The sequence below is a fragment of the Hippocampus comes genome, unplaced genomic scaffold (genome assembly GCF_001891065.2).
Source record: "Hippocampus comes isolate QL1 unplaced genomic scaffold, H_comes_QL1_v1.1 scaffold317, whole genome shotgun sequence".
Classification (NCBI taxonomy): Eukaryota; Metazoa; Chordata; class Actinopteri; order Syngnathiformes; family Syngnathidae; genus Hippocampus; species Hippocampus comes.
The window spans coordinates 1154526-1173222 of record NW_017805531.1 but is presented as its reverse complement, the minus strand read 5'-3'; the positions used below and the strand labels follow the sequence as shown (position 1 = coordinate 1173222).

The following is an 18697-nucleotide window of genomic DNA, read 5'->3' as shown; positions in this document are numbered from 1 at the left end:
GTACAGTACATCCTCTGTTGGGCCTTTTTCAGGATGGAGTTATTGTTGAACTCCTACTTCATGTCCTTAGAGACTGCGATCTAAAGGCCTTTAATCCTCCAGTGGCATAAGAGGAAGGAGACTCGCCTTTATCGACAGGAGAAGGCGTGCGAGTGACTTGGATTGGATTCTGGTCAAGGTAAGTCATTTTAACTGTAATTAAAACTTTTGGGGGCATTTAGGAGTTAAAAGAACAGCAGGTAGCCAGTTGCGTTCTCCCGTTGTACTGAACAGTTCAATCGATTGGCAAATAGGTGCACGTGAATCTAAATACTGTATGTGTGAGACACCTTATGATGTAGATTCGCTGATAGATGTTGCACTCCATTTAACATTTTAATCAAATTGGATTTTTCATCTGTTGCACAATGACGTTTTTTTTTGGGGGGGGCATCGATGAGTAATTGCACGTTTGTTTGAGTATAGTGTATGTATTTTTCATGTTTGTTTTAGTTGTGGTGGTGGAAGTAGTTGTAGTAGTAGTATTTGAGGTCAGCAATCAGTAACATCAAGACTTCATTGACTTTGAAAATCAGTGAGTTGAATTACCTGATGCTTATCAGATTTTTATCTCAGATTCGGAAGAGGCTTATTCGATATCTGTTTGGATGCATTGTTTTCGCTCTTCTCGACCGTGACGCGAATTGTGGCACCACAGGAGAGAGAGAGAGAAAAATCCGGATTTGTGTCTCTTGAAGCATGCAGTGTAAATCCAACCTTAGAGGTGTGTCCTGCTCATTAAGAAAGGCAAATAACCGCAGACGTTTGCCAGAAGAGAAATGTGGAGCAACAGGTACGCTCATTCAATTCTGTGTATGGAAAAAGGAGTCCTCTCTGGCCAAATAACTGGTATGTAAATGTTTAGTGATTACAATGTATGTATTTTTGTTGACCTCCGTGTACATCGTATTCGTAGGCACCCGATGTTGACGTTTGCGAAGTCGTTTACGCGCAGTTCTGCTCGTTTGCACATGCCGGTTGTTTCACGTGTTCACCGATTGGATACACCTTGCTTGAAATTGAAATAAATCGGGCAGCGGAACTGCAAGTGAGCGCTTGGATCTCCGCAGACGCGTCGAGAGAAGCACCGTGTTGCTAACAAAGCACTAATTCATAATAACGACCAAGTGTCGTCAACAGGAGAGGTAGATAGACACGAAATGTACTCAAGTAAGAGTACTGTTTCTTTTTTGTCACTCCATAAAAGTAGTGCAAATAATTACTCGACAAATAATAATAATAATAAAAACATAAATGGGAAAGAATTAAAAAAAAAAGCGTTAGTGAAAAAATACTCAAGCACTGAGTACCACGTGAGTCACTTAATTCGGATTTTTAAAAATCAGGGCATGAACTTTCAATTAGACGAAAAAAAATCTAAATTGACCATTATTATCACTTCAACTAAAGCAACGAGACATTAAATATTGATAAAATCACATTGATTCGGGGAAAATTAGCCACAAGGAATTGTCCCTGATAAATACGTAGTGCAAGCAATAATAGATTATAATGAAAGTAGAGAGCAGACTGTAGCTGTGGCTGTTTCTTTCTTTTTTTTAATCAAAAATACGCATAACACAGATGCTGCATTAAAATTACTCTGACAAGTACAATTCATCCCAAAGTACAGAATTTAAACTTTGCAGACTTATAGGATAATTACACTTTACAAGTTAGGTGAAACTACTGCCCACGGCCTGCTACTAATACTACGAGTAACGCTAGAAAATTCGACCAGTTGACATTGAGTGCTTCACTTGTAGGATCATGTACCTTCAGCTCAAGAATGTAGGATAAATACAGTACAGAAATGCCTATGCACAATGATTGCCCTCAGACACAATTATACATAATTTAAATTGTTGTTTTGAGTTTATAGTGCTCAACACAAATGAGTTCACCCTTTTAGAAGTAAGCTTTTAAACTGTTTCTCAGTGTACACAAGAACAATTTAGTGCATTTTGATGATGAGTAGACGGTATGTCAGAGGGGTCGAAACTATGGCTTGGGGGCCATTTCCGGCCCGCCATGCAATTTTCCGGCCTGCCCAAAATGAAAAAAGTTAATGTCAAAATGACCTTGATTTTTCTGCATGTGGCCCATGGAAGAAAGTTTGGACACCCTTGCTGGATGTAAATCAGAATATGTCAACCTAATGCAGTACTTAAGTCCTGATGACAGGAAATATTTAAAATATTTATATGAGAACCACTTGCCTAGAAGGGATTCAAATGAAAAAAAAAACTTGCATGTTGCTTGAAATCCTGTAGTTATATAGCAGCTCGTCTTTTCGTTACAGCTCTTTTGTCAGCATGGAGACCAGAGAAATGACGTTAATAAATCAAGGCCTGGAAGATGAGATGGTAATTATCCCCATCTATTTATCCATCAGTGACCGAAAACACAAGGGCTGAAATGAGCGTGCCTGGGCTCTCTCTGAAAGAATCCCCTTGGAAGTAGCTTGATGTCATAGCTCGCAGTTAAATGTGTAAAATGTCTTCATTTGGGCACACAGGAGGTGTGGGGTTACCGGCCCTGCCTGTGGAAGATGATCCTGGTGGGCGTTGGTGCCGTTTGCTCTGGCGGTCTCCTGCTGCTGCTGCTCTACTGGCTGCCCGAGTGGGGGGTCAAAGCCACCTGCACGCTCAGCTCACTGAGGGAAGCGCACACTCTGCTACTCCGGACGACGGTACGCTTGGACAAAGTCCGAACGCTTTCCGTGTGTCGCCTGTGCAGATGTCGTTGCCATGCTCACTGTCACACTTTCCTCCACGTCTTACTGCTTCTACAAAGCAGATCAGAGCGTAATAGGCACAAGCAAGGGAGGAACATAGGTCGGTCAGTGTGTGGTACATCAGCATGCTCAAATGTGGCCGTGTGAGCATGCCAGCTTCAAGTCCAGACTAGCTCATTTGAAGTGCGATGCCACAGGGACTTGCAGTGAAGTCCAGAAGTATTTGTACCCGAACCTCGTGCCCCTGATCAACTCCTTTGATGTTTTGGGCCATTCAGGATCATCCATTCTGTTTGGTCGCCTCTTTGTTGAAACTGGCAGACAAAGTGGTACTTGAAGCGCGCCGCACACTGACCGATGTGGCCCAACGCGAGTGAATAGTGAAAAAAAATTACAATTGACAATTCACATCCACACACCAGGTGATTGACCCTCACACATACCAGTGGGGAAGCAATATTTTCAGACGTCACACAGTCTTGAATTTTGTATTTAACTGCTGCATCATATGGAAGTATACCTGAGTTTGCATTTGAATTGAATGCAATACAGTCTTTTTTAACCAAGACATTTTTAACACTTCATGTTTTTACCGTCAAAAAGGTGGTGTAGTGTAAAAATTCTGTGCCAATAATTCAATGTCTTAGTACAGTCAATTTGAATGATACAGTTGCAAAGAATCTCTCCTCTTACACTGTCAATGACTATATGTGCTTCAAATGCACACTATGCCAATATTTCATGTTACTATTATCAGCGCATGGGGTGCGGTTGTCGACAGGTTAGACTGTGCCATGAGATGACATCATTTGAATGAAACCCTTAAGTGACCCAGGCGGCCTAAGAAGCCGCTTAGGCTTTTTATATGCTTGGCCTACCCCGTAATAATCCCAAAGCCAATTTAATATTACCTGCACTACTATGTGTTCCCATAAATGCCACAAAAATTCTTTACTTTGGAATCGTTTCAAATCGAAATAATCTGATTTACTCAGTTTAGCCGGTTTGGGTTGAGCACCACTTGATGACTTTGAATCTTTCATTCATTGATGGTAGCTGAAACTTTCTGCACGCCAAGCGAGTCATAGGTAAAGTATGCAAGGATGACAGATTTACCTGAGGCCTCTCAATCATATCGGAGTTTCTAATTTTCCCGAAGGTAGGGAGGAGTTAGGTAAGTGTTGTGTCTGTCTGTTTTATTGGCATACCTCCCCTCTTACGTAGGTATTCAGTTAAAGGGAAAGTCAAGTCAAAAATCTTCTTTGCAAGAATATGTTCTATGCGGCCCCGCTGGTCTAAACGTGGTATTCTGAATAATATTGCCTTTGTGGTAGGTACGGAGGAATAATCGAAATTTTAATATAATTTTGGCTTCTCTGGTCTTTAAAAACGTTATAATCGTAGGGAAAAAAAGTTCCAGACGATGTGAAAGTAACCTGAATGCACCACGTTGGTTGCGAACCAAGTGTCTATCGCGGATGAGCGTGCTTTAAGCTATTTAATGACGCCCAGTTGGAATTTTAGAGTAAAACTAAACACTTAACAAAAAGAATTACACACATTGTATATTGAAATACAAAACATGCTTAGTTTTGAAAAAAACATCGCTCGCGCTAATGCTAAAGTCACTGTAAAATCGCATTTAGATGCTAACAGGAAATTCGCATCCACGTTGGGAGTGATATTTCTTCAAATAATGAATATTCCCACACCAACGTTGTGGAAACACGTACACAGAGATCATAACATCTTTAACAATTGACTTTTTCTCAGCTTCACATCCATCTTTCATTTATTTTCTGTTGTGCTCATCCTCATGATAATCACGGCAGAGCTACTGTAACGCAGAGTTCTATTTCCACGCCTACACACACTCAAGCAGTTTTACAATAAAACTGTTTGTTAATTTTTTGACATGCAGTCACATGCTTTTCCGGACTGCCCTCAATCGCATCATTAACAGCTGACACACACACACACACACACAACCGGGATCAATCATACAGACATTAGATGCAAGGCATGCAGGTCAGGGCAGGGCCGAAAAAATGTTCAGCAAACCAGTTTGCAAGAGGCGAGGAAAAAAAAACGTGCACACATCCGAAACAAGCCATGTATACTGTATAGGGTGCCGTTTGTGAAGCGGTTCACATTTGGCTTCAACGTTGGGAGAAAAAAAAAAGGTGTTTTGAGGAGTCGCTTGTTTTCAACATTTGCAAGAATACAAAACTAGTGAATCTAAATCTAAATGTTAAATCCGAGTCGTAATCTAAACGTTATATATAAATCTCGAGAGAGAAACCAAATGTTCACTTAAATTTAACATTTATACATTTAGATTTAAACGTGTAGGTTTACGTTTGGCATTTAGAGTTCTGTTTAACATTTGGATTTAAGTTTAACGTTTAACTGTATATTAATCATTTAGATTTAAATTTAACATTTCGATTTAACATAAGGATTCTTCTTCTTATTATTATTAGGTGTATATTTTATTAGGTGTAGTATTTAATATATATCAAAGCTTGCAACTACGTACACATGTAAGTAAGTGTCTCAAATTAAAATAGTTTTCCCCAAGTTAATGTCACAAAATTATGAAAACAAACACTTGGTTTCTGGGGAAACTACTGACTTTTTTTCAGGGTGGGGCAGGGATCCTGTTCATATAATTCATATTACAGTATTTAATGTTTTACTGTGAAAAAAAAAATGTACCCAACGCTACATACAATTTGTTGTTGTGATCCTATTATGATGTTGATACTGAAATTAGTGTAATCAAAGGGGCTACTAAGTGGCATTATTGACAACACTTTGGTACACCATCTGCTTAAATGTTCATATATGTGATAACAGACTGGATAAAATATATTTGAGCCAAAATGGGAAGCAAATTCGTTTTCATTGCTTTCACAGGATGATTTCCGGCAGTGGGCTCGTGCCAAAGTACATGTGATGTTGGCTCCAGGGAAGACCCCCTTTGATAGTGTGGAGCATCAGTCCACAGCTCACTTACTGAATGGACATGACCACCGCTACCACCAAAACCTCATTGCTGAACAGAAGGAACCAAACGGGAAATTCTACCACAGACAGTCTGCTAACATTGTGAGAACTGTACAGATTTTTTTTTAAACAAAATAGCCACATGGTTTTTGTGCCTCTTATCAATAGGTTTTGATATATTGACCCCTATTTCCCCTTTCCCTCTGTCCACTTCATAGGTCCACTACTTTACTTTCCACAGCATCAGATACTACTGGAATGAAGGCACGCAGGACTTTGAAATATTTAAGTATGAGTCCCGTAAAACACTGTCCTATTACTGGCCTATTTGATCAAAAAAATCAGGAAAATTGAAATGGTTAAAAACTGTTTAATGCAGAGCTCCGCAAATCAGTGCAATTGTCTTCAAATGTGTATCCACCAAAAAAAGAAAAAAAACCCTCTGAATTCACTTTATGGTGTCTTTAAAAGCAAAATTCAACTGAATTGGACTCACAGCAGATATACTTTCGTACCACTCGGGGTACCCCAAGCACATTGAGAATCACCGATCCATTCAATGGGTGCAAAAATAACATTCAAGTGACTTTTTAGGGGCTTGGAGGACACCAAGGTGAGCTGCGCCGACATTCACAGAGACCACAGCTATGGACTCACCACCACAATACGAGACCACAGGTACCAGCATTTGACATTTCGATTTTCTTTCGACTATTATTTTTAATAATAATAAAAAGAGAGGAGTGTGTCTGAGGTGATGAGGGAGAGAGTTCCAGAGGGAAGGGGGGGTGGGGTGGCGATAGAGAAGTCTCTGTCTCCCCAGGTACGGCGCTTGTTGTGAATGGGAGGGGTGAGGCATGTGCAGACCAAATTAGTTTCCGCCCACAAAAAGAATGTCGTATTCTCCCTTCACATTCCATTGATTACTTAGACATGTAAGTGTGTCATGATGGAGGGACTTTACATTGTAGAATATTTAAAATATCTTTGTCACTACGATGACGTTGTTGAAATTTAAGACGGCTTTGTCAATGCCAAGTTGCTTTTATTCTCTTAAGAGCCTTTCTCATAAGAAATCCTTCAAACAGGTTGTTGAATCAGCTCCACTGCTTGTTTGTCAACAGGGCTTTGTTTTTCGGCAAGAATGAGATTGACGTACAGGTGCCATCTTTATTCAGACTCTTTATAAAAGAGGTACGTTTCTGAGATGAGAAAATAACATTTGTTGACATTTTTTTTGTAGCTTCTCTTGTTCTTTAACAGTCATTTATTTTCTCTTCTTCCCTCAAGGTCTTGAACCCATTTTACATCTTCCAGCTCTTCGCTATTGTTCTGTGGGCTGTTCAGGGCTATTTCCATTATTCCCTCAGCGTGTTATTTTTTTCTTTAATTTTAATAGCTGCTTCTTTGTACAGCATAAGAAAGGTGAGCAAAATCGAACCATAGGCTTTCCCTCTTATATTCTGCTATTCCTACAAAAAAAAATTGTAGACACGGTCCCTTTTTCTGCAAATTTGGGTGTTTATATTTTTGCCTCAAAAATTGGCTACATCGTTTGAAATTTCAACACAAATCCATGCACAAAATAAAAAAAAAAAATCCTGCCAAATGTTATCCAATGGGAACAAAATCCATTATGCTGCATACGTAAACTATGATGTCAAAGCAGATTTCATTTGGTCCAATCAATGTTATGGCCAGCAGTTCAACTTAACATGGAAATGTCATGTGGCATTTGTAGCAGTCATCTTTGTCCTTTCTCAACTGTCTGTTGCCCTGATCTGTTTTTAATTCTTGCATTCTTCAATCTCTTCCCACCACTCTCATTCCAGCAATATGCGATACTGCATAACTTGGTGGTTGCACACAGTATGATGCGAGTTTCAGTGTGCAGAAGAAGCAAAGGCACGTGTTCCATTTCATGCCCTCATGAAAGTGTATGTTTTTAAATACGTTGGTAGCTTGACTTAGGAGTGCCCCTAGTTTTTGGAATTATGAGCTGGAGCTCAGTCGATTATAATATATTTTTTGGCCAAAATTTGAGTTTTGAGTAAGCTCCGGATACCCCACCGCTTGAGTGAAGGGGAAAAAAAATTGAGCCATTAAGTCCCAGTAATGCTCACCCATGTGGGCAAGGAGAGTCAGCCCTGCACGTTGAGTGCAGTCAATCGCACAAACACAAAATGCAAACACTTCCAAGAAGCTGCTGTCATTCATCACTCAAGGCCAAACGCTCACGCGCAGATTAACAGTCACGTTCTTGATGTCACTCACTTGACCACGCCCCTTAAAGGCACACATGCAACATGCGAATACCACAATATGTACAGCAAAGATTTTATAAACCCAGTTTATTTCGATATTTTCTCTTTTTTATTATATAGCTGGAAATTCGTTCGTGGCATTTCAATTCATTTCAAAATATATTTCATATCTGTGTAAATTTAGTCACGGAGCGAATCAAGTCAAGGTACCAATGTTGTAGTAACATTCCCGTTAATAGGCTCTGCAGTGTGACAATTATCAGTAATGATCAATGTCCTTTTTTTTTTTTTCTTCAAACTTGATCCCAGATGTTGAACAGGTCATGTCGACTGAGCTGGTGCCCGGTGATGTCATCACGATTCCAGCCAACGGGATGATCATGCCCTGTGATGCCGTGCTTATCCGTGGCACCTGCATTGTGAACGAGAGCATGTTGACAGGTTGACCTTCCGCGTTCGCAATTCCCCTTTGTCCATTCAGGGTTTGGAATCCTGTGAAAAATGAATCCTGTTGGGTTCACTAGGAGAGAGCGTACCTGTTACCAAGACCAGTTTGCCGAGTTCGGGCGATGACGCAGAGAGGATCTACTCCACCGAGGAACACAAGCGACACACCCTCTTCTGCGGCTCACATGTCATCCAGAGCCGTTACTATGCTGGCAAGCTGGTGAAGGTGGTCGTGGTCAGAACAGGTGAGGACAGCGGTTCAAACGGGTGGAATTTTTCTGGAACATTTCCATGAAGTATGCCTGGAAATTTTGGACGTATCCCTATTTGGAAAGTTTCAATGCCAAGAAGGTGAATTCATTGGCCTTTATGGGATTTGATGGGAAATTGAGAGGAATTTGGTCAAATGTGACACATATGAGGACATTAGTATTCCCTAAATGGCGTGTGTGCTGTGTTGAAACTGCTAGCAAGATTTGAATAAAGCCTCACCTCACTAGTTTTTTATTCTGATGGGCCCTTGAGTACCGTAGGCCCCTGGGTAGAGCCCAGGTAGGCCCGTTGGTCAAGGCAGGACTGCTAATGATGAATGACCTTTATACTAAGATGTGACCCAAAAAAAAAAAAAAAAAAAACATTCTTCAACTGTTTTGCCTTCCTAATGCTAATACACTCGTCTTCCATCATCCAACAGGCTTTTGTACAGAAAAGGGCCAGCTCGTGCGCTCCATCCTCTACCCCAAGCCCACCAACTTCAAACTGCACCGTGACGCCACACAGTTCCTCATGTGCATGGTGGTGTTGGCAGTGCTCGGGTTCTTCTACGCCATCGTTGTCGACGTCATATTGGGGGTATCGCTTCTCAAATTGATCAGCTACACACTTGACACCAGGATGCGACATGTCATTCCGGGTGGCGGAAGACTTAGCGTTCAACAAAGCCTTCTTGTCATTCGGCCGAGGTGGAGTGATTGCGAAAACGGGGCATTGAGCCTCATCGTCTGCTAGTTCCGGCGGATTCATTTTGATATTTTGAAGGAAATTGGAAAAAAAAATCCTACGCCTTTTGTGGTGTAAAGTATCTGGCGGTGGAACCATAAACACCAACAGGTTTTTGTAATTGTATCATTGCAATTCGTCAGCGGGAGTTACTTTTCTGCCATCCGGAACCAATGTGGTGCCTGTTGTTTAAAAACACGATGAAAGCATCCATGCAGTTGATTCCATTAAATGATCTCCGTAATGTTGCTAGTTGCTTTTTTGCATCCTACGTAGGTTTCGGTTGAGGCCGTCATCTACGACGCTCTGAACATCACTCTTATTGCCGTGCCCCCAATCATACCGGTGGCGCTGACTGCCGGGCTGATGCACGCCCAGCGCCGCATGAAGCGACTCGGCATCTTTTGCATCAGTCCGCAGAGGATCAACATCTCCGGTCAGCTCAACCTGGTCTGCTTTGACAAGGTGGGTCGAATCCACAGCTTGCATTTCGTTTGCATTCACTTTGATGTGCGCTACAAAATTGAGAAATGAAGAAGCCCTTCAACCTAAAAGTCCAGTTTTATTGTTTCAACTCGAGAAACCTTGACGGTTTTAGGGGTTGGAATCAAGGCGGTTTTATTTATATCGCACAAAAATACACAAGTCAACTCAACGTGCTTGACAGAAGTGATCATTAAATCATGTCAATAAACATTTGTTTTCTTCTGTTAATGGAACTAGGATGTGGCATTTTGATCGTGCTAAGCTATTCAAATGATCTTTCTTTTTTTTTTTTTTTTTTTTTTTTTTTTTTTTAAATGTCTAACCAATGGGTGTCAACCTAATTTGAATTCCTTACTCTCAACGTTTATCAGACGGGCACTCTCACGGAAGACTGTTTGGACCTGTGGGGTGTTCAGAGAGCTGAAAATGGCATGTGAGTATCTGTTACTATGCCGCTAGCTACAAAATGGTAGCTGGCGGGCTTTGGGTCGTGACATTGAAACACGTGCGCAATATTTATGTGCGCCAGAATCATTTTCTGAAAACGTCAGTGACACAATGCCATTAGCGACCACCAACACTGGACTCCCTTCAATAAAAGCATCTTGGGTTTGAATATTTTATTCTTTTCAAGTTTGAACAACGGTCTGAATGATGAGAAATGTCTTCCTTGCCCGATAGTTTTTTAGCTCCAGACACGGAGATATCAACAGAGACTTCTTTTGCCGCCTGCATGGCAACTTGCCACTCCTTGATCACCATAGAAGGCAAACTCTGTGGGGACCCCTTAGACGTCAAGGTGTTCGGCGCCACCGGCTCGGTAAGGAGCACCGAGTGTTTACATGTAAAAGTGTGTTTCTCTTCCCAGGAGTCTGCTGTTCACGATGGTTCCATGATACTTTGTGGGATAGGCTTCACGTTTTAAAGGCCAAGTCAAGTCCAAAATTGTCTTTACAAGAACATGTTCTATGCGCGAGTCCAAATACAGAGCTTATGTATATTTATTTAAGTACTTTTTGTTTTCTACTTTCCCCCTTTCATAATTTTGCTGCTGTAAGTTGGAAATTTCTCCATTGTGAGACAAATAAAAGTTTTCTCATTATGTCATTTTTAGACTAGTGGGGGTGCGTCAAGAATATTTTTGACTTGACTTTGAAATAGAATTTCCAATTTTTGCTGTCAGAAACATTGTCAGAAGTGGGTTATCATCCAACATTTCGTTTCTTCAGATTCTTGAGGAGGCAACCGAATACCAGGTTGCGCTTTACAATGCCAGAATTTCCACTGTTGTTCAATTTCCCGATCAGGTAATCCTTCAACTCCATGACTTTAAGCGTCTATTTTTCTGTTGCTCCTGTCTGCCCGTAGCAGAAATTCACGACTCCTTAAAGGCTATTTTTCCTTTCAGTCGGGTGAGTTTGGCATTGTGCGCCAGTTCCCCTTCTCCCCGGCGCTGCAGAGAATGAGCGTGGTGGTCAGGCAGCTGGGACAAAACCACTTTGACGCCTACTTGAAAGGAGCACCGGAGACGGTGTCCAATCTCTGCAAACCGCACACAGGTCAGAAACGTGGAAGAACCATAAATGTACGGCACTCACAAATGACAAGACAAGCCTGCTGTGCTAATGTTTGTCTCCGCAGTCCCGCAGAATTTCAAAGAGACACTCGAGACTTACACGCGGCAGGGCTTCAGGGTTATCGCTCTGGCACATCACCGACTGGACTCTGAACTCCCCTGGCTTCAAGTCCAGAGCCTCAGCCGGTACGCGTTCATCTTCTACTTAAAGTCAATCACTATTCTATCCCAGTTCAATGTAGCAAAGATAAAAAGATGGGTGAATTCGTTTTTCAGGAGGCAGGCAATGTACCAGTAATATTGCGTGTCGCTCAACATTGACGTGCGCGACCATTCAAAAGTTTGGAAGCACTTTGAAATGTCCCACGTTTTGATTGAAAAGTAGGTATTGTTTTTCCAATTATGCTAACATTTGGAATGCAGTCAGGATATTATTAATGTGCTAAAACAGCATCTTTTAAAAAATAAATAAATAAATAAATAACATTTCTAAGTGAGCCCCAAGCTTTTGGATGACATTGTGTATTTACAAAAGTGTGTTTTGGGACCCCACTGACTTTTGAATGGTCATGGATGTATTTTGACCGGATGAACTCCTCATCTCAAACTGCTGTCCAAACTCTCTGGGCACAAACATTTACAGGTCGCATTGTACATTCCTCCATCATTTATAATTATTGCTGAGTTACTGGGACATCCCACCCTAGAGTACAAAGACATTCTTTGAACTGCCGAGGTGTCTACCTGGATTTGTTGACATCAGAAGATTTTTTTTTTTCCACTAACAAATACGAGCAAGTGTGTGTGTGTGTGTGTCTGTGTGTGCTTGGCCTTAACAGAGAGCAAATCGAGACCAACATGGACCTCCTTGGTTTAATCATCATGCAGAACAAAATCAAAGAACAGACCGCCGGAGTTTTGCTGGATTTGCGACAAGCCAACATTCGAACTTTAATGGTTACAGGTAAGCGCTCTTTTGAGGCCTTCCCACAGTGGATACGTATTCCAGTGCAGCTAATGAGCTTCTTGTTGCTTGCCATCGCGTTTGTGTGACGTTAGGTGACAACATGTTGACAGCAATATCGGTGGCTCGAGACTGCGGAATGATTCGAGGCCATGAGAAAGTCATTATTGCCGATGCCGTGCCTCCTAATGATCAAAACCCCGCCACCATAACGTGGCGCTACTCCGAGAATCCGGTTCTGAAAAGCAATCAGGTAAGACAGAAAGAATGTTAGACAAAATGTTTTTTTAAATAATATATATTTACTGATGCGTGATGTTTTGTGAGTCTCCAACGAATTACATCTCCTGTTTTTGTTTTTGTGTGTGCTTCGTTCCCTCTTTGCTCCCATTCAGACAACCAAGATCAATTTTGGATTGCATAGCGAGGAGGAGCCCGGCTATCACTTCGCTGTGAGCGGCCAAGCCTTCAATGTCATCACTGAGCACTTTCCACACCTCGTCCCAAAGGTAAGAAAACATTTACTGTTGTGTCTTGCCAAGGACAACGACTGGATGTTATTCTTTGTCTCTCCTCATCGGGGCGCCAAAGTTCCTCCTGAGAGCCACCGTGTTTGCCCGCATGACTCCAGACCAGAAGACTCAGCTGGTGCAAGCCCTGCAGAGCCTCGAGTCAGATTATTTCCATATTTTCTCCAGGTTATGTGTGTTCATCATATGATTTTAGTGTATCATGTTATGTCTTTGTTGCCTTTTTATTTTGCGCAGTTACACTGTCGGGATGTGTGGAGACGGCGCGAATGACTGTGGGGTAAGTTTACAGTAAATGTTTTCTTACCTTACTGTTGTGTCTTGCCAAGGACAACGACTGGATGTTATTCTTTGTCTCTCCTCATCGGGGCGCCAAAGTTCCTCCTGAGAGCCACCGTGTTTGCCCGCATGACTCCAGACCAGAAGACTCAGCTGGTGCAAGCCCTGCAGAGCCTCGAGTCAGATTATTTCCATGTTTTCTCCAGGTTATGTGTATTCATCATATGATTTTAGTGTATCATGTTATGTCTTTGTTGCCTTTTTATTTTGCGCAGTTACACTGTCGGGATGTGTGGAGACGGCGCGAATGACTGTGGGGTAAGTTTATGTTGATCTTTTCACGATTTTTCTGTGGAGTCTTACACAGTTGGTACCTTGACTCACGAGTTCACTTCATTCCGTGACCAAGCATGTCATTCAATTTACTTGCAGCGGTCACCCGCTTTGGTCGGTTTTATGCCAATGGGCCCCCCCAGTTCATTGGTACCTCGGCGTAACTCAAGTGTTCTTTCAATCATTTGGGTGAAAATGTTTCATGCTGATGTGAGTTGGTGAGTTCCTTCTGTTGAGCTTTTGTTTGTGTCTCTTCCAGGCACTGAAGAAAGCTCACAGCGGGGTGTCTCTTTCTGATCTGGAGGCCTCTGTGGCTTCCCCCTTCACCTCTTCCATCCCAAACATCTCCTGCATTACCAACCTCATCAGGTAGCGTGAAGTTGGAAAAGAGCCAGTTGATTTTTGTCGGTGTCGTGCGGAGAATTGGACGTTTGAGTTTCGTTTTGAGTTGCGTCGAATCTCGCTGTTGTCGTGCATGCCGGTGATAGTGGAACTTTTTGGATTTTCAAGATTCCGATGGTTCCCTCACTGTCCGCAGGCAAGGCCGCGCTGCTCTTGTCACCACTTTCTGCGTGTTCAAATTCATGTCTCTCTTCAGCCTCATCCTCTTCTGCGGAGTCATTCTGCTTTACACGGTAACTACGCTGAAATCTTTCGATTTCCCAATTGTTTGACTGTTTTCAATTCTTTTCACGTAAAAGACTCTTTACAAGACATGGCGATAATGTGTGTGGGAAACAAGCAAAGGTATGAACAGGAAATTTTTTTTAGCTTGGTTATTGACCCGTTTTATTTTTATTTTGTATGAATTAGGGGATCATACTTTGTCCCTACGACATTACAATGAAACTTCACCACCAGTCAGCAGCATTTCCACGTGCTTATGGGACCAGGAAGCGCCGATCACAAGCAATACAGTCATCGCAATAATGGGCCTTGTGTTATTTTGATTATGTTGCTTGTATTGGATTTATTAAAAAAGGGAATGCAAAGACACACCCTCCTTCAAGGTATCCCGTGGTTGGGTTGCGCACATGTCAATGGCGCTAACTTCCGGATCCAAAACGAAATTTAATTTCACGCTTAAAGTCATTTCTCTTGAGAACTCCACGATATGGAAATTAGAGCCACATTCGGCTTGACACAATCACGTTGCTTTGGTGGTTGCGCGCTAATTTCCAAGGTTCGCATGGTGGGCGTGTCGGAAGCCAAGACGAGAGAATGGCCGTGCCTCCATAGTGTGTAACGAAGGCGCGTAAGGTATTTACTTAAGCGCGAATGGGAGAATTATGCTCTTACGTGCAGCCGCGCTGGGTGGCGTCCAAGCACGTGGCGCCACTGGGAGGGCAGATCCCGAGTTGTTTTGCCTTCCTGATGCTTACTGTGTTGCCTCCTCTTTAGGTTGTCAGCAATTTTGGAGACTGGCAGTACCTCTTAACTGACACTGTAATGCTTTCTCTAATCATCTTTACCAGTAAGTCGTCGACAAGGATCCGCCAGCCTGATCCACATTTGCATTTTGCTTTGACGTCAGATAAAATGATACAACCAAGGCTACTGATTTGTCCACCGCTTTGTTTTGCTGTACAGTGAGTCTGAACCCAGCGTGGAAAAAGTTGTCGCGACGCACCCCCCCAACCAGTCTGATGTCCATCCCGGTGCTCTCCTCAATTATATTTCAGATGCTCAACTGCCTACTCTTTCAGATTTTTACTTTCTTCTTAGTGCAGCAACAGAGTTGGTATCGGACTCCTCAGGAAATGTGAGTAGCACTGCCTTGTACCCTATGCAAGCTTTATTTTTCCTGCGATGTTATTAAAATATACAAACTTTCTCCTCCGTCGCAGTCACTGCAATGACTCCAGATTCAGTGACACCTGCGGCCTCAACAAAACCGAAGCCGGAGCCCTCTATATCATCACCAATTATGAAAACACCTCCCTCTTCTACGTTTCTGCCTTCCAGTACTTGATTGTCGCCATTGTCTTTGCGAAAGGAAAACCCTTCAGACAGCCGAGCTATAAAAACTGTAAGACTGTGTGCAAGGCAAAGAGATTGTTGTCGCCATCGAATATGCTGCTTTCATTTGTCACTTTATTTTGCCCCCGCATCATTTTTCATGTTTATACAAATCACAGCGGGCCTGTTTCGAGAGCAGCATTTCCCCAATTTTTGTTGAGCTTCTGCACATACACATTACAACAATTTCCCGGCATACTAATACACACATAAAGTAGCCTAAAAATACTGAAATAAGGATCTCGAGTCTATTTCCTCAGAAATTGACTCTGCGTCAAATCTGTTTAGTTGAACACAAAGCTCTTATTCTGTATTGTGAATGGCAACAGGTGGATGCACGTGTTGATTGTACCTTCTGCTATCTAGTGGAACTGTTGAGTCTGACTAACTTGTTCTTTTTTTGGAAATTTCAGGGTCATTCGTGTTAACCTGCACTGTTCTGTATGCTTTTATCCTGTTCATCATGCTGAATCCCATTCCTGCTGTTGATGAGCTGATGGAGGTGAACTTTGTTTATTTATTGAGAAACCCACTCTACCCACCCGGATGCATGGCTAACTATCAGTGGTGCTGTATGCGTTTGTTACTTTGACCTTCAGTGGGGACTCACTTTGACTCAATGTGCCTCTTATATCACCGCTATCACATAGCAATTACAGAAAAGTAAAAGTAGACCACAGGTCTACGAACTGTGGGGCTCCCCAGGGGTCAATCCTGGGACCCTTATTCAACACAATGTATAGCTTTTCTGGCAAACTCTTCCTGCAAAATATGATTTTTTTTTTTTAAGTAGGTCCAAGACAAAATTAATATTTCTGCCCATCACCGATAACCGTATGATGCTGTATGAATGTCATTGACTGGCAGAAATTCTAAGTGCTCATCCTGTTTCTCTTCCTTTGCTCAGATTGCGACCGTTCCCTACGACTGGCGCATCACACTCCTCATCATTATTTTAGCACATGCTGTTCTGTCTTTCATCCTGGAGGTATGCTCACACTTTCACATCTCCCTCAGGATGACTTCATTATTCCAATTTTTTTTTTTCGGATACCAAATTGCATTCTGTTTGCACAGTGCTTGTTCCTTGAGTATTTTGCGCTTTCTAAACAATTGAGTCATACGTTCAAATATTCCTGATTGTGCATTCGTGGGTTTGCGACTCGATAAGGTGGAGTCCTCTGACAGCCGCAAATGTTTCCTAGAATCTGATCCTTGACGCTCTCTGGAAGTTTTTTCCAACCAAGCCGAGTGTAAAGTGGACCAGCAAACGACACGCTGCTAATACAACACAGGTTGGCAGGATTTTAATTTGATCCATAATGCTCTTGCCGACTCCTACAGTCACGCATTGTTCTGTTGGTATTATTTGTACACATATACTTACCAGTCATTGCATCAGATGCACTCGCCCCTTTGAAATTACGATGTACTTTCACATCTTGACACCTCTTTGACAGTGTCCTCTTGCTTTTTGTGTTCCGCCGTCATGTTGAACCTGATCTCAGCTGGCGAAGGAATTTTGGGGCCTGGCCTTCCTCTCCAGGATGTTCTCTCACAAAAACCGGCCCCCGAAGACGAAATACAAATATCTGGCTCTGAAGCTCCAGGAGGAGGTTGACTGGCCTCCCGCACCTTCCACCATCACCTATGCCGGCACAACTCAGTACCACATATCGGTGCCATTTTGACACCAACAGTGACAAGAATATCCTCCAACAGTGGCCTTCCCTCCACTAGATGCCGTGCCTCACTTGGTGCTTTAGATTGCTTCAGGTTTTTGTTTAGTTTTTTTTTATAGAGATGGATAGACAGTAGAGAGGGAAAAAAGTCCATCGAACTGAACATTGAAGGACTTTGGAAGCCGTTATTGGAGTACATCTGTGATTTCAGGCTTTCCCGAAAGCCGAGACTTGATTTAGACTTTTTACATTAAAGAACATTTGTAACAATTTCTGAGGAGATTGCACTTGTTTTGTGAAGAAAAATGGTTGTAGAAGGCAACAACAGGAGGGATAGACTTTGTTTTGAGATCAAATGATTGTCGATGAATGCAAATAAACTGTAATGAAGGTAGCAAAAGTCAACACACTGTACTTGGATGTGTTTAAAAAAAAAAAAAAAGACAGCTACATGTAGGCGGCCCGGTGGTCCATTGGTTTGCGCGTTGAGCTCACAGTGCAGAGGTACCGGGTTCAATTCCAGCTCCACATGAAGTCACTCTTCTTGGGGGGCTGACCTGGGTGACACATTTTTCAGCCATCGCCGACTGATCATTTATGGACTTTCCCAGCCTCCTCGCAGGCTGGCATATGGGCGCTAAAGGGCGGCAGCGTGGAGGAGACGGAGGGCTATCATTTCATGTGGAGATCAGGGCCAATGTATGCAGTGAATGGGTGGATTTAGGGGGCGGCAAGGGGGGGAGGGGTCTTCAGTTGTACCAAAAAGAAAAGATTCTCCCACAGATCAGGGAAGAGCCTTTTGGGAATATTCATGATGAGGATGCATCATGAATTGTGATGTGTCTTGCGTGGATCATCTTTTCTGTAAACACCGACGTGTACAAAGTGGAGATATGTTTGCCGTGTCATTTGGAGGATAGTGTTGCCTCTCCACAAAGCAAGTGTTTTTTGGGGGGTTTTTGTGTGCCCTCCGCAGTATTCCTTTTGTATCCGGAGAGCAACAGATGGAGGCCAGTGGAAAGATATAAAGAAGCCAAAACACACAGCCTTTCTTTCACACAGCAAGCCACCCCCTGGAAAAGATTTTCTCAAGCTTGTGCTATTTCAAACATTTTGAACTTCATCTTTCTTCTCTTTGGCCCATACGTTTTTTTTTTTGGTCTGAAAGCTGTGCACTTTCAAGATTTGAGACAATGCCAGCAGTCTTTATTTACAGCACCTCCGGCAGCGCTTTCAGGGCTTTTTTTCATGCCTTTTTTTTTTACTTGCTCGTGCACGTCTTTTCGACTTCAGCCCGACATCAGTCTGGGTGGGTGCTCGTAAGGCTCTCGTC

General features: G+C 42.5%; 1 protein-coding gene across 3 annotated transcripts; it reads left to right on the top strand.

The window, feature by feature from the left end:
* The first annotated feature begins 22 nt into the window (after positions 1-22).
* On the top strand, positions 23-17806 carry LOC109520633 (probable cation-transporting ATPase 13A3). Of its 3 annotated transcripts, none has more exons than XM_019877993.1 (32): positions 23-178; positions 2342-2405; positions 2558-2731; positions 5696-5887; positions 6004-6074; positions 6380-6463; positions 6910-6979; positions 7076-7210; positions 7618-7690; positions 8359-8490; positions 8574-8741; positions 9191-9348; positions 9772-9960; positions 10353-10414; positions 10663-10801; positions 11211-11288; positions 11390-11540; positions 11623-11743; positions 12397-12521; positions 12617-12774; positions 12917-13030; positions 13113-13192; positions 13289-13331; positions 13923-14032; positions 14202-14298; positions 15065-15137; positions 15254-15425; positions 15511-15692; positions 16096-16184; positions 16590-16670; positions 16888-16977; positions 17191-17806. In XM_019877993.1, the coding sequence occupies exons 2-32, from the start codon at positions 2355-2357 to the stop codon at positions 17371-17373; spliced, it is 3645 nt and encodes a 1214-aa protein (XP_019733552.1). In that variant the 5' UTR covers positions 23-178; positions 2342-2354; the 3' UTR covers positions 17374-17806. The 3 variants fall into 3 exon arrangements, with proteins under 3 accessions (XP_019733552.1, XP_019733553.1, XP_019733551.1); XM_019877994.1 differs by lacking the exons at positions 23-178; positions 13289-13331 and adding exons at positions 686-888; positions 13606-13648; XM_019877992.1 differs by lacking the exon at positions 23-178 and adding an exon at positions 686-888.
* Positions 17807-18697: the final 891 nt, after the last annotated feature.

What these genes read in the sequence shown, in the direction of transcription:
- LOC109520633 (XM_019877993.1), top strand. Translation starts at nt 2,355, where the DNA reads ATGGAGACCAGAGAAATGACGTTAATAAATCAAGGCCTGGAAGATGAG. An exon ending in ACCTGGTCTGCTTTGACAAG is followed by an intron (nt 9,961 to 10,352) that starts GTGGGTCGAATC and finishes AACGTTTATCAG; the next exon opens with ACGGGCACTCTCACGGAAGA. An exon ending in CTGTTGATGAGCTGATGGAG is followed by an intron (nt 16,185 to 16,589) that starts GTGAACTTTGTT and finishes TCCTTTGCTCAG; the next exon opens with ATTGCGACCGTTCCCTACGA.